The sequence below is a fragment of the Numenius arquata genome, chromosome 4 (assembly GCF_964106895.1).
Source record: "Numenius arquata chromosome 4, bNumArq3.hap1.1, whole genome shotgun sequence".
NCBI lineage: Eukaryota > Metazoa > Chordata > Aves > Charadriiformes > Scolopacidae > Numenius > Numenius arquata.
In genome coordinates, this window is record NC_133579.1 from 25,823,640 (window position 1) to 25,839,129 (window position 15,490).

At 38.1% G+C, this 15,490-nt stretch overlaps 1 protein-coding gene across 1 annotated transcript in view; it reads left to right on the forward strand.

The window, feature by feature from the left end:
* CEP192 (centrosomal protein 192) overlaps positions 1–15,490 on the forward strand; it is an 82,357-nt gene that overhangs the window by 36,418 nt on the left and 30,449 nt on the right. Inside the window, exons 24-33 of the mRNA XM_074146800.1 lie at positions 58–229; positions 4,305–5,205; positions 6,954–7,102; positions 8,972–9,202; positions 10,630–10,755; positions 11,944–12,087; positions 12,285–12,348; positions 12,989–13,128; positions 13,255–13,347; positions 14,481–14,596. Of these exons, the coding sequence (XP_074002901.1) occupies positions 58–229; positions 4,305–5,205; positions 6,954–7,102; positions 8,972–9,202; positions 10,630–10,755; positions 11,944–12,087; positions 12,285–12,348; positions 12,989–13,128; positions 13,255–13,347; positions 14,481–14,596 (2,136 nt within the window). The remainder of the gene's footprint in view (positions 1–57; positions 230–4,304; positions 5,206–6,953; positions 7,103–8,971; positions 9,203–10,629; positions 10,756–11,943; positions 12,088–12,284; positions 12,349–12,988; positions 13,129–13,254; positions 13,348–14,480; positions 14,597–15,490) is intronic.

Consider the following 15,490-nt stretch of genomic DNA (forward strand, 5'->3'; position numbering starts at 1 on the left):
TGGCAGCAGCATTAGAAATATGTTCTAATACTGATGTACTTTGAATCTGTTTTTCAGGTCTGAAACTGACTTTACTCGCACACCACATAATCAAGAATCTTCTTGCAAAGAAAGTGTACTGCCTCAGTCAGTTTACTCAAGTCCCAGCATGAGCAGATTAACCTATGTCTCTGCATCTGATAGTACCCTTAAGAACACAGCTGTAATACATAATCCAGAAGCATACTGGGTAAGAAAATGTTGAACTGTAAATATGTGTTCATTCCCTCTCTTTAAAACAAACAAACAAAACAACACCTCCCTTTCACCCCCAAACCAAACCCTTAAATGCTCAAAATAATTCTCAATTAGAAAAAAAGCGCTAAGCGTTTCGGAACAGTTTAGGATATGCTGTGCATAGGGAAAACGTATTCTGCTTCTCCCCTGCTCCTGAGTTTCAGAAAAATCTGAAATAGATTGTGTTAAATGCATGAGCTCTAATGAATATAAAAGTAAAACACTCAGAACTGCTAACTTTCAAAAAAAGTTCGAGGGTGTATTTTCCCCTTTCATTTTTTTTCTTCAATTTCTTGGCGAGTTGTTCTGTTCTTGGAATGCAGTGTAGTAGTCCAGTAGTAGTTTGTAGGATCTATATCTGTTTTCATCACCCCTGAGGCTCCCTTTCTGCTCAGCTTCAGCTGTTAAGAAATTTATTTTTTTTTTTCTGGAGAAGTGTTTATAAATATGTATTTTAGCCTTAACTCCTTCTTTCAGGACTGAAGCTGTCATATTCTACCTCTGACAGTCATCCTGACTGTTCTTACCGATTTAGCAAAGAGTGCCCTCTGAGAGTGAAACTTCTGTTCAGACTTGCAATCTTATGCTGATTAAGATAATTGACACTCTTTAATCTAAATCCACAAGTCCCTTGGAATCTGGAATCTTTCTGTTATGCCTTCCCCCTTCTAAAGTGTGGAAACATGGATGAAACTTTAGAAATCAAACAAACAAAAGCTGAACATCGTCTCAGGCTGCATCCATATCTGAACAAATCTGAGGGGTTACATTTAATTTGTAATGTCGTTCAGTTGTGGATTCCTCTAACACAGGAAATAGAAATGCTATCTGTTGTGCATTTTTTTTTTTTTTTTCGTTTGCAGTGGGTGAGGCTTTTCAGGACTGGTGGCTCGTGAAAGCTTAGTGAAGCCTTCTCTTCCTCCCATAGGAACACCATCAGCCATGTTGCTTTCTGCTGAAAGCATCAGGAAGAGGGAAGCATGTGTTCTGGCCTATACCTCATTTTGTTCTAGGTCTAATTGCTCAAGTTATACAGGGAATATCTGTTCTTTTCCATCTTGATGTTTCCAGTGGGGATCACAGTCCTGTAGGAAGGAACCTAAGGGCAAATTTAAATGGGTATTTGCTTTGAGTCAGTGCTGTCGTAGCATCAGTTCTTGGGTCTATTTCACGCTTGAAATGCATATGGTTCTAGATTCCTGTCATCTCATGCAAACTGGCGGCCCTTGATGTTTTGATGTAACTGGCTGCATACTAGTTTGCCCCCCTGTCTTGAAGAGATGTTACTATTTGAGTAGTCTTTGTTCCTCAGGATAGTTTAGCAAGGAGATCCTCAAGAACTTGGCCAAAGTTTTACATTTGTATTATAAGTATGCTTATAAGTCCCATTTATAAGGCTGCAGTGTTAATTTATTCCTTTGGGTTAGTAATCTTTTATGCTGAGAGAGACTGAGATCTTCATCTCATTTGCACTTGTTAAGAGCCACTTTAATGTCCCTTGCCTGAAACTTTTTACAAACAATAAGAATGTTTGTATTGATGTTATCTTCAGATCTGAATACTTCCTATAGCACAGTCTGTTTAATCAGTGGTGCCCTCTCCCTTTAATGTTAGGGTCAGATTGTCAAAGGTGTGTGATTTTTTTTTTTTAATTTTTATTTTTTACATTTCTTGTTTTTGGTTGATTTGGTCTGGTGAACCATCTCGCCTTAGGCAGCTGCCCTCAATGCGCTTTTTAAAGGATTGTAACTTGCAGCTTACTTTTCTGCAACAATCTGAACAGCTACTTTATTGTTCTTTCCCCTTCTTTCACATGCCTTTCCGTGCCTCCCAAGTCCTATTTACTTAAGCTGAACAACTGCTTTATACCATAGATACTCTTCATCCTTTTGTGTAGCTCTCTTGCTCCTGTGTTAGAGCTCTCTAGGTAGACCTGTCCTGATGTCTGATTGCTTTCATACCACACTGTCTAGTTTGGGTTTTGAAACTTTAAAAAATTATTTTGAAACTCTGCTTTTGAGAACAGAATCTGTGATCAGGATATACTTCACAAGAAAAAAATTAACATTTGTAGAACATCTGAAGAACAGTTTAATCTTTTTCAGATTGGTAGGGGGAAATACCTGGAATTCCATCCACTGTATTGTGAAGACTGCCAAGTGTGATGCCAATTATGAGAGGATGGGTCTTTCATGGTCAATCCTCCATCACTGAATAGTTCCAATGCTATTGTTAGTAGTTATGAACAGTGCATGAGTGAGTGTAATCACTTCTGCTGTTTACAGTTAACCCAATAGGAGATTCCTTGAAACGCATTTGTGTGTATGCTGATTTATGGTTCGTTCTTCTTTTTCTCTTGGTTTGATTTCTAAGTACAAAAATCCCAGGACTCTGAGGAGAAAGTACATTCATTCCACCTACACCCTGCATACCTGCTAAAATGGAAGGTCTTTGGGCTTGAATGATTTCTTTATTTGAGTGCACAAAGAAAGTGTTTGTATCAGTGCTTTTTCAAGAATCTTAAACTAATTGTTTTTGATTAATGATTTGATTTAGGGTCACTCAGCTTTTTAATTTTTTTCTTAAAAACCTGGCAAGTGTGTGTTTAGTGGTGTGGTTTGGTTCTTTTTTTTTTTTCTCAAAAAAATCTATCTTAAGATGTTACTGTAACTTACTGCTGAACCCCAAGTACAGATTTAATACCTAACCACATAAGCTTTTTGTTGTGGTCAATACTTGGGGTTTCTCATTTCTTGTTAGAAGAAACTTAGACTTTAGTAAGCACCTTTGCATTCAAGAAAGTCATAAAGAATATGGAGATAAATAATCTATACCACACTTGGATGCTGCTAATTAGGATTGACTGTTTCAGAAATAGTGTGGCCAGCAGGACTGGGGAAGTGATTGTCCTTTTGTACTCGTCACTGGTGAGGCCGCACCTCAAATACTATGTTCAGTTTTGGGCCCTTCACTGCAAGAAAGACATTGAGGTGCTGGAACGCATTCAAAGAAGGGTAACAAAGCTGGTGAAGGGTCTAGAGCACAAGTCTTATAAGGAGCAGCTGAAGGAGCTGGGGTTGTTTAGCCTGGAGAAAAGGTGACTGAGGGAAGACCTTATCGCAGCCTACAACTACATGAAAGGAGGTTGTAGCGAGGTGGGGGTTGGTATCTTCTCCCAAGTAACAAGCAATAGCATGAGAGGAAATGGCCTCAAGTTGTGCCAGGGGAGGTTTCCTAATTGGATATTAGGAAAAATGTCTTCACTGAAAGAGTTGTCAAGCATTGGAGCAGGCTGCCCAGCAAAGTCGTGGCATCGCCATCCCTGGAGGTATCTAAAAGACATGTGGATGTGGTGCTTAGTGGTGGACTTGGCAGTGCTAGGTTTATAGTTGGGTTCAGATAAAGACAGTGAAGAGGGAGGAGAGGCAGGGAAAGTGATGCAAAAACAGTCACTCGCTACCAGCAGACTAATGCCCAGCTAGTCTCCAAACAACAGCTACTTTGGGAAAATTCCCCCCCCAATTTTATTGCTGAGCATGGTATTCTATGGTATGGATTCTCTCTCTGGTCAGTTGCGGTCAGCTGTCCTGACTGTGTCCCCTCCCTACCGCTTGTCCACCCCTAGCCTACTCTCCGGAGTGGCAGAGTGAGAAATGGAGAAGGCCTTGACACAGTGCAAGCATTGCTCAGCGATAGCTAAAAAACCGTTGTGTTTTCAACATTGTTTTGGTCACAGATCTAAATAAACAGCACTACAGGAGCTACTATGAAGAAAATGAACTCCATCCCAGCCAGACCCAGTACACCTAGCTAGAGTGTGACTTTAGACAGCAAACAGGTTGAAGTTGCAGGTTTTCTTTTTCAGGGTGGGGAGCCGCAGGTATTACAAAATCAAAACTTCAGACAAGACTTGACAAACTTGATTATTTATACTGGATGGCCATACTGATATTAAGGTCTGTCTTCTTTTATGTACCCGATTTGCTTTTCTAAAATTTGTAATACTGCATATTATATTTGTTTACTAGAGTGAAAATGCTAGTGAACTGAGCACAACAATAATTCGAGCGAGCCCAACTCCTTCGCAGGAACATACAAATGAAAATCTGGAAGACCACTCATGTCAAAGAAATAGAAAAGAAGCACTGCTTGATATTGACCAGAAATCTGAAGAAAATGAACTTGCAGGTCTTAAAAGAAGGCTTGATGGTGTATTGGGTGAAGAACTGTCCGAAAAAGGTTTTCTGAAGAATGAAAAGCAGCTTTCATTTATTCCTTCAAATGTAGCAGCAAACCATAAAGAGCTAGACCATATTAAATCAGCTTTACCAAGTAAATCCTGCATCTTTCAGCCACTTTCTGTTAATGTTGATGCACAAGAAGTGTGTCCTGATCAAACAAGCAAAGCAGAGAGACAAGGATTACCATCCTTGAATGTATTACCCACATATCCTGGATTAAGCACTTACATGCCATTTAATCAAAACTCATCTGGTGAACAATATGTTCCTATTTCAAGCTTTAAATCCCATGTCACTACCTCTGAGAGTCAAGTGATTTCTTCTTCTGTTCCCACGTTGCTTACAGGACGCTCTCTTGCAACGACTCCATTTGCACAACAGCATCTGGGAAATATACCATCTACTGGAAATACAGTTTTGTCTCAGTTTCATGGTTGCAACTCTGCAGGTTTTGGTCTTCCAGCAGGGCTTCCTTGTGCTGGTATCCCAGCAGGACATGTTGAGAATCCACTTGTGGTAGGAATTCCTTTAGGTCCACATATTGGTCCTGGCTCTTTGGGTGCAGCTTCACTTTGTAATCCACACTCTACATCCTGGAACAAGAATATCTTAAATGTAAAATCATGTACTGTACAACCTCTTGGAGCTGTTGGAAATGAGTGGGAGTTGACAAAGTCATCTGGTATTGGTAAGTGTGTATTTTAGAGCGTGTTTAAAATACACTTGTGGACAAGAGTGGTGATAGTAGTGATGCTAATGTTATAGTAAATAAAATTAAGATGACTACTAAGTGTAACCACAATTATTCTTTATGCAAGCTTTGTTATTTTGAAGAAAGGTATTACTAATTTTCCTTATTTAATGATACTCTCTGAATTAAATGTCTATTCTTATAGTCTCCCTTATGGTCTTAAAAGAAATTTTTCATAATCGAGAAAAATTTCAGCGTTCAGTGGTTTTGTGTGTGTTTAAAGGATTTAGAACTGTCTTTCGTAGGAGGAAGAGAAATCCTAGCTGCAGTTAATGCCAGGCAAGCCAAGTCATGCTTTGGAAATTCAGTTGTATTTTATCTGGAAAGTAAATGGTATTTCTGTCTCCAGCCTGACTTGCTATTAGCAGTCAGTTAAGCCAAGAAATCCGAGAAGAGTGGAGGGCTTGGGCTGTTTTCTGGTTATGAAGGGGAAAGACATGCTGCCAAGTGGCTTCTGTACTTTCTGCTATTTCTCTGTGTCTTGATTTAGCTCTAAACCGAAGCAATGCAAATTAGTGTTTCATTTTAAAGACTTCTTTTAACCTATGATCTCTTTAGTTGTGTTTTTTTTTTGCTATACGTTTTTCTGGCTATTTCTTTCAGACGAAATGACAAGCTAGTGGAGTTGAAGGTTTAAATTTGACAGTTTATAGGTTATTTTCTATTTATTGATTATTCTAAATTATTTATCTTGTTAGTGCATTTTAAAATAGTAAACTTTGAACAATCTTACTCTTCCTGTTCTTATTATACACAATTTCTAGGGTTTTTTACATGTTTTTGAACTCTGAATATCTATGTAGCCTAAACTTAATTTTTGGCAAACTTGGGTTTTTCAACTTAACTTCCAGTGATGCTGGTCTTAGTTTTTATTTTCACCTTCATACTCCTGCTAAATTTTCTTTTTTGGAGGGGAGTAAGAGTGTATGGCTTTAAAATAAAACTTGTTGCTCAAGTAACTAAAACTGCTTCAGGTGAGTATGTGTGTCTCTGACAAGACAAATTTTTAATTTGACAAGAGTACCCATTAGTGGGTTTCTGGATGTAATGAAGATTGATCCTTGGTATGCCAGAGAACTCTTACCTCCATTTGAGTTGATTTGTCATTATAATGTTGTAATTCCTCTTAAAGTGTTGGTTTTGAATATTTTAGAAGTAAAATTTCTTTTTGATTTGGTGATAACGTTTTGACAGCACTTCTACAGCAAAAGTCTACTCTAGGAGTACTCAGTATTTTCTGTAGCAAAAAATGCCTGAACACTTTTTTAGGTAACAGTTGCACTCAGGTAAAAATTTTTTCCTTTTGGTCAGTGTGAATGTTCAAAAGTTGTTGTAATGCTGATATTCACATTCTCTGAGTTGGACTAGTACTGATTAAATTGTCAACACTGAGTATTTTATATAGGGGGTGGGTTAGTGGGTTAGTGTCTGCGTGGGATGTTCTATTTCAATAACTATTCTTGTTCGTGACAGTGGAACTCCAAATAAGATGCAAATTAGAAACGATTGAAATCCTGAGTATCAGGCTTGCAGAAAACATTCTTATGGAAACAGTAGGAGTCAAACATTTCTTTGCCATAACAAAGTATTTGTCAAATAAGTTTATAAACTTGACATGGTGGCAGCCTGAGTGCTGATTTGCATCTGGGTACTTGGAGCTAACAGGAGCGCGTTTTCTTTCAAAGGACATGTAAAGGTACCAGAAGAGTTGAAGTTCCCGAATGCCTGTTGCGTGGGAATTGCATCACAGACGGTTCTTAGCATTTTTAATCCAACTGAACGGTGGTTGCAGGTCAGCATTGGAATACTCAGTGTTTCAGTTAATGGGGAAAAGGTAAGAGACTTTTCTTTTTTTTTAATAAAGCTATAAGAATAATGCTGTAATTTTACCAGATGTCATATGTAAAATTAGAGCCCTCGGTAAACATTTGTAGTTTTTTTCCCATTTTATAGTTAACATGCACAAAAGCAATGCTACCCTCTTTCAGCCAGGCCATTTGACCCACTCCAACAAGTAGGCATAGAGAGGCAAATGCCGCATGACGGGATTGACTTGCAGAATTGTTCTGCATGCGTAAAGTGTGGTAGGTTTGAATTTACTGTTTATTCATTCCCCTTTGTATGCAAGGAAAGTCAGCCCTAGAAAAGAAAGCTTCCATGCTGAGGACTGTTACTTCTAACACATTTTGTGCGGTTTGCACCCATTTTTCTTGATATCAAGAGATACTGCGTGACAGAGAATGAGAAATATTTGGAGCAGACTTCAAGATAGATGGGTTGTTCTGTGGGTGTATGTAGCTTGTTGGCCATAGATGGAGCATCTTGCACTTTAATTTTATTAAATTCGATGTACTTCTGTTACGATAGTTCCAGAGGTAAAAGATCTCAAGAACATGATAATGAGTTAGATTAAAGGTCTATCATTAAATTTAATTTGCTTTACTGATGAATACTCTTAATACAGAAGAACATAACAACTGAACAAGCATAGTATACTCTGAGCTTCTGGCGGTCTGATGCTTGGGAACTTTTGAGCTAGATGATATTTCTGTTCTTATTAGTTTTTAATGTACTGCTCTTTGCCTAGTTAATCTTCTGAAATTGTGTAGTGTTGTCCACAGTTCAGTTCAGTTGTGGATTCTATGCACTGCTTCTTTTTTCCTTTTTTTAAATCTGGTTCTTGCTGGTTTTGTTTGATGGTCCTTATTACTGAGAAATAATGTACAATAATTCATTTTATATATTGATGTTTATAAGTCTTATAAATCCTTATTGTATCCTTCCTTCGGTATATTTTTCAAGCAGATGTAGCACATGCCTTTCCAGGAGGATGACCTCTGGTTTTGCTCTCATTTTTTCTGAATATTTCCTCTTTAAAAACCACCAAACCACAATTCTGTGTTTGTGTAGCTATATACATATGTATATGAATTAAGATTTCTTACATATTTTTTCTAGTTGGTCAGTATAATGGGGCTCTTAAGCAACTCTTCAAACCTGAGACTGTTGTACCAGGAGGTGATTTTTTTTTCATGAAATTACTTTACAATTGACAGTCCCATTTACAGTTGTTTCCATGAATAAATATATCCATTTAACTTGTTAGCTGGACAGTGTAATTAAAAAAATAAAAAAAACAAACATTTTTTTTGGTCAAATTAACTCTGAGATACACTAAGTATGACTTGCAGTCTGTCGCTCCTGCTTGAAGATTATCTATGAGTGCATTCACAACAGAAACTTTGAGGCATCTGCACTAGGATTTACTGGTGACCTCCTTCCGCTGACCTTTCCATTACTGTTCCACCATATGTCTTCCTCCCATCTTTGGTGGCAGAAAGCACCAAGTAAATTGGCTTTGTTTCTTTATTTTCCTACTGTTCTTTCTCAAAAATCATGGTATTACTAATGAATTCACTTTCAAATACAATAAATACTATAATTGTAGTGTTAATCTTTCACTAGATGCTGGAAAGAAACCCCAGCAACTTTCGGGCTGACTTATCTAGCTGTTTGAATTAAAAGAAAATGCCTACAGTTAAGTGAGATGGAAGTGGGACATGAAGATGCTATAATTAATATTGAGCAAAAATTTATACAGAATGTTTGTGTTGAGCAGGGGTGCTACAGTAATGTGGTGTTTTGAAAGAAGCTGTCCTCTAGCAAGAGACCTGTTGAAAATGACAGAGATTTTGTTTTTCAGATGGATCCTGTTAAATACCAGTGTCTGGTTTTCAAGAACAAAACCATCGTAGGACCCTACTCTACCAATGATCTGAAAATACTTTTCTTACCCTGTCATTCGGGGATCTTTCAGTTTATTCTCAATGTTTCATCTTGGCCAGTTTCTGCAGATGCCGAGACAATTGTTCAGGCAGAAGCTTTGGCAAGTAGGGTGGTTCTGACAGCAGTCGCTGAAAATCCTAATTTAGAAGTAAGTACCTGTTTATTGTTGTTTTGGGGTTTTTTGGTTAGAAATTTAGGAATAGTTTAATGACACTAGAAAAGAACAGGAATGCAAGGGTTTTCCTCAAAGGAACCTGGGATTTCTGTTTGTATATTTAGAGTGGGGAGGGAATATAGGAGAACCTTTATGAGGAGCTTATATAACTGTCTAGGGCGTTTTAGTTGGGGAAGAGTATCTAGCTGGAAATGAAGAATTATGCAGCTGTCTGAAAAGAATAAATTAAAAGGTATTGCTTTTTCATTATTAAAAGAATGGATGAGATCTTAAACATCTAATGCTCTTTTTTTTAATCTGCTATGTTGGATACTATTGGACATTAAAGTATAACAAAAAGCATTTATTTCCAGTTCTAAAGAAGTCTTTATTTTTTACATCAAGCAGGTTTTGTCTTGGTTTCTTATTACTTGCAGCTTATATATGGCTGTAGAGAATATTTTCTTATTTTGATTAAAAATCAAAAGTAAGTGGGTAGATAAAATGCTTTGCCTTGCGTATTTTCATGAAGAACAATGCAGTGGCAGACAATGTGACACTAAGAATTAAATCTGGCTGTATGTAGCCCTAAATTTAAGAGTATAGACAGGTAGAAATGGGTTTGATGGTACTTTTGGGGACAACTGAACAAATCATATGATAGTCTGTGACATCAATGATAAAAGTAAAATTTTGTTTGTTGTTAACCGCAGCTAACAATGCTTTGGGCTAAGTATATGTTTTAAAGTAATGATATTCTAGTTGAATGGATACAATTTCTTAATGCTTCTTCCATAAATTTTAATTTAATTTTTAATGCATTTTCGTATATGTAGTTTGGCGAAATCTGTCATTCTCAATGTTCTTCATGGCATAGTTCATTCAAACACGTTTCATGTTTATATTCAAATTAAACCCTATGCAATATCTCAGCATTTCTTGTTATACTCCTGAGATTGGAAAAAGTAGGAAATAAAAGCTGTGTTTTGCTGCAGATCAAGACACTTGAGTGTTTTCATGGTAACAAAAAATTAACTACTACTTAGTTACTTTCTTAACTTTTAACCTGCTAAAGTGACGTTTTAACTGACACTTCTTACTTGCTAGCAATAATCATAGTTTAAATTTATTTTTATTTTAAATTAGCCAAAATAATTTGGTAGATGAATACTGCAGTAAGAGTGGCTTAATTGATGTAAAATATGTGGGAGATACCAAAAGGAGTTACGTTTAATTGGCTATTAAAGGAAACATGTTTCTTCGACTCCTCCTACCCCTGGTAGGAGGTGTGTTTTGTATGCGGTTATAACTTTAAGAGGATGGCATAGGTGAACATCACACTTAACAAAGCATCAGGAAAGTATGGTAGCATGTTCTGGAGGTTTTCCTTCCTTACAAGTTCTGCTTTGCCTTAAAACCAGGTGGAAACAGGAAAAAGAGATTATCTGGATTTTGGTGACTTGACTTCTGGCAGTTGGAAGGCTCTTCCGCTAAAACTTATCAACAAAACCCATGCTTTTGTGCCAATTAGACTTATTATTAATGCTGTAAGTACAGTAAGCTTCCTGTATGTGACAATTAACTTCTTGTGATACTGAATTTTAATACCAAAACACTTTGTTATATGTCATTAGTGTCCATACCCTGGACATTAGATGTAAGATTCCCAAGAAATTTTTGTTTAGTTGGGAAATAATTTTTTTATTTTTGCAGGGTGGTAATCTGATTCAGCTATAATGGTACCAACTAAAATGCTTCTGGGATAGGTGTGAGATTTTATTTAGTGTTTTGGTTTTTTGTTTGTTTAGGTTTTTTTTTCCTCTTTTTCTTTTTTTACAGTTTAGCTGTGGACTGCTGCCTCTGCGTTGCCCGATTTGAGAGCACGAGGCAGCAGATAGCAAAAAGGTTGTGCTGCCTAATCCTTTCCTCTGAGAAGATAGAGACATATTCTACTTGCTTCATAGCAAATTTAACTTATTGTCTCTTCCCCTCTGTGTTAAAGTTTGAAGAACCCACAACAATTTATTGTTGTTTAGACAATTATTCTATCACCTGATGACCCCTCCCCATCTGGCAAGGGGAATTGGGGGAAAAAACAACGAAACCAGAGGGCTGAAATGTGAACAGATTTAATAGAATAATACTAAATTAACATTAATATTTCTATAGAACCAATGTTGATCCTGATACCAATATAAAATATATAAGGATTATACTCAGCCCGTTCTGTCAGCAGGAAGCTGTGCACTCCCAGCAGTGGACAGCAAATGTTGGACTCTCTGCGAGCTCCATGACTTCAGGAGGAAGGGAAGGCCTCAGGGGTCTGGTGGTGGGGCAAGGAGTTCTCTGGACTGCTGCCATCGTAGAAGATAAAAAAACTCCTCAGCAAACTTTCTAGTTTATATGGAATGTGATGTTCATGGTATGAAATAATCCTGTTGGCCAGTTTGGGTCAAGCGCCCAGGTCTCAGTCCTCCTTGTCCCTGTACCTGGCAAGGCTCGAAAACACTGAGACCTTGAAACCCACAGACTGTAGCTGGTTGTGAAGTCAATATTTTCACAAATTCAGACACCAGAGCCTTCTAAAAATGCAGTTTTCCCAAGCATTAGAAGAGAACTTACAATAAAATTACTGAAAGAGAAATTAATCCTGGGTTGTGTTTCTCAGCTTTTCCAGCATTATTGTTAGTGACAATAAGAAATTTAATACTTTCAATACTTTATTTCTTTGACAGAATGCAGTAGCTTGGCGTTGCTTCACGTTTTCCAAGGAACCAGTTGATTCTTCTAAGGAACTATCACTTCAGATGAATGCAGTTTCTCAGATAGCAGCTCCGTCAGTTGTAAATCATGTGATACACGCAAGCTATGATGGGCAGGTGAGTAGTTTGTAGTTGACTGATTCTTCCTGTTACTTGCTATCTGAAATGACGGTTCTGAATATCTGGGTTGACAGTAATGATTTTTGTGGACTCTATTTGAGCAGTAGACTTTTATTGCTAGTATTATTATTTTTTTTCCCTCTTCAGTAATTCTCTCCCTTCCCATAAGATGAGTCAACCGATTTCTTTTTCAGGATCCTGAAGCTTTAACAGTTTGGGTTCTGTTCCATGCACCTAAGAAACAAATTTCTTGTTCAGGTATAGCAATTTGATTTTCATTTGAACTAAAACAAATTTGGCTGTTTATGTATGCATGTGTTAGAATTGCAGGAACAGGCTGCAAATTTGAAGTTAAATGTTCCATCTTTGGTTTGTGTCCTAATATTTTGAGTATTGCATTCAGTTTTAGTAACTGAAGGAGGTGGAATACTTCTATGTCTTAATCTTTTAGATGTTAACATGAGTGTTTGTACTTTAGTATCAAGCTGTACAAAGTGGTTATCTACTGCAAGATGTGGGGAATTTGCTTTACTCCTTTTGCTGAGGGAATTAAATCATCACTTAAGTAAACACTGTACTGGTTGCTAAATAGATAAGAAATCTTTGAGCTTTTCTGGCTTCCTAAATAGCAAGTAGTACATATATCAACTAGTTTGGCTAGTACGTTAAGATATTTTTTAGGGACAATTTCAGCCACACTTGATAAAAAGTTAAAAAATCTTAAATAAGATCCTGTGAGACTTTATTTAAAAGAAAAAAAGAAGTGTTGCCATGGCAATGGGGAGAATTTCCGTTAATATCACCACAACATTAGTATGTTAAGATTGGACAGTAGCTGAGGTGAGACACATCCATAGGAATAGGTGCTTGCTTTTGTTACTCATGGAATTGTTCCTAGATTACTTGGGTCCAGCGGATGAATTCTTGGCAAGAGTTGATGTGGAAGTGGATAGTCCAGGACCTAGCAGTGTAATTAAAAGTATTCCTCTCCGAGCAAGAGCTGGAACAGCAAGGGTACATGCTCCAAAGGACTTACAGGTTTGCATGTATTTACAAAGTGTGTTTTAATAATGGTTTGCCTCTCCTAGATTACTACTTCTGTTTGGTTTTATTATAGATGTGTGTGTATATATATATACGCATATGTGTTTCTTTGTTTTCCAGACAATATATCTGTCTACTACTGTGGGTTCAACAGCCAAACAGCAGCTGCCGTTGAAAAATGCTGGAAACATCAGTGTGTATTTGGAAGTTAAGGTAGGTTGAAATTGTGAGTTTTGCGCTGTTAATGTAGTGAAACTAGAGCTGAGCCTTGGGATCCTAGCTTCACTGTGTGACTTGACAGAAGGTTTATAAGCCTACATAAGGGAATCTGGGGCACAGGTTATTTTTCTTCTCTCCTTCCAGTTGTGCACAGCGACATTGGAAGAAACAGATGGACACAGTTTATCAATATGTGGCTCTGTGGCTGGTGTCACCGCCACAATTTTGGGATTTTTGATAATGGGGTGGCCTACACAACACCAGGCCTGCTGATGTCAGATGGGATTCACCTTTCTCAAAGGGGGAAGACAGTCTCTGCTTACAAGCTAGTGGGGCTCGCTGACAGAGCTATAAACCCAGAGTTGAAGGCGGATAGCATCAGGCTTGCCTGTGACGAGCTGTGGGATGACACACTAAGGTTAGAGGGATGGGGTGCCAGTGGGGGCCCTTGGTCTGTTCCTCTGAGACGTGCTGGCTACACTGCAGCACACTTAAGGTCTTATGGGATAACCCAGGGCCTCCTGAGGTAATAGGAGCCAACAGGGAAACATGCCTGAAATACCTCAAAGGAATTAAGGTGTGTTCCTCTAATAAAGTGATGTGGCCAACATCCCAGCTGAAATGCCTCTACACCAGTGCATGCAGCATGGGCAACAAATGGGGAGCTGGAGTCCACTGTGCTGGACCCTGGGAACTACTGATCTGTCAGCCTCACCTCTGTGCCTGGGAATGTCATGGAACAGATTCTCCTAGAAGCTATGTTAAGGCATGTGTAGGACAGGGAGGTGATTCAAGACAGCCAGCATGGCTTCACCAAGATCAAGTCCTGCTTGAGCAACCTAGTGGCCTTCTATAATGGAGTGACCATGTGGCCCCGTCAGTGTTCTATACACAGTTGATTTCTTAAGATGCCTGTCTTAAGAGGTATTCATATTGTATTGCCCAGCTTTTTAGTAGAGTTTAACTCGTGCAGGGTTATGGGAAAGTTGTAAAGGTGCCAGGTGCATTTGATTTGTCTGAAATGTATGTACAACAGATGCACAACCAAGTTGTGTTATTTGTTGTAGAAATGTTTACTCCCTTAAAGTAAGTAACCAACCCTCCCTTTTCTCCATGCACACCTTCAGATATCAAATCAGGACAGCTGCTTTGCTGTTGAACCTGAGGATCTTTTCCTTCTTCCTGGAGAAGAAAGAGAAGTGACTGTCCTGTTTTCTCCAAAAAACATAACGACTAGACAAAGGTAACATAACTGACTTTATGCTGCCTGTTTTAAACCGAGCTACTTTTGACCTTAAGTTCATGGACAAATTGAAAGTTTTACCCACAAGGGAAACTTTGAATTCAGTTTTTGTGAGAGTCCATATTCATTACAAAGTAGATTTTTGCTGGGGTTCGCCTGTACCATAGATTCCCTGCCTCTTTTGCTGTACATACCTTAATGAGCAGCTGATATTTCCCATCACAGATCAACAGATGTCCTGAGACTTCTTTAATGTAAATAAATGGAGTGAATCTCTGAAGTCCTTTATATGGTACTTGTTTCTAAAGTACAGCAAAGCTTTAAAATACTTATCTTCAGCAGCCCCTTGAGTTGCTTCCCTCTTCTTCACTCTGCTAAGACTAGGGAAACGTTATTTCTATTTTACATATGAAAAAACTCAAGCACAGATCAGGATCAAAAGTATTCATTAATGTTGGCTGCAATAATCAAAGTTTGACTGCAAATCCTGTACAACACTAATGTACTAATATACGTGTTCTGTTTGCAGATGTAAGCACTCATGTTTTGTATATTAGCACCTGTTGAACTTCTTTCTGCAAAATAGAGTTGATTGGTTCAAGTGACCATTCTGGTGTCATGTAAGAGTTTTTTGGCAATGGCAGGGGTCAGACTCATTTCTCCAGAGCGGTTTTTTCTCTTTTGTTACATGTCTTCCAGTTTTTGCTATAATCGAGCAAGAATGGACAAAGGAATCTGTCCAAAGTGTGTTCAGCTTCACTGTCTAGCTTAACTGGGCCTATCCAGGGCACCAGATTAAACAGTGAGAAGTTCTGTACTGATGACAGTATGATCCTAATGGACAGGCATGCAGAGTGATTAATTTTTGCTTTCCTGTGGCTTTATGCATAACTG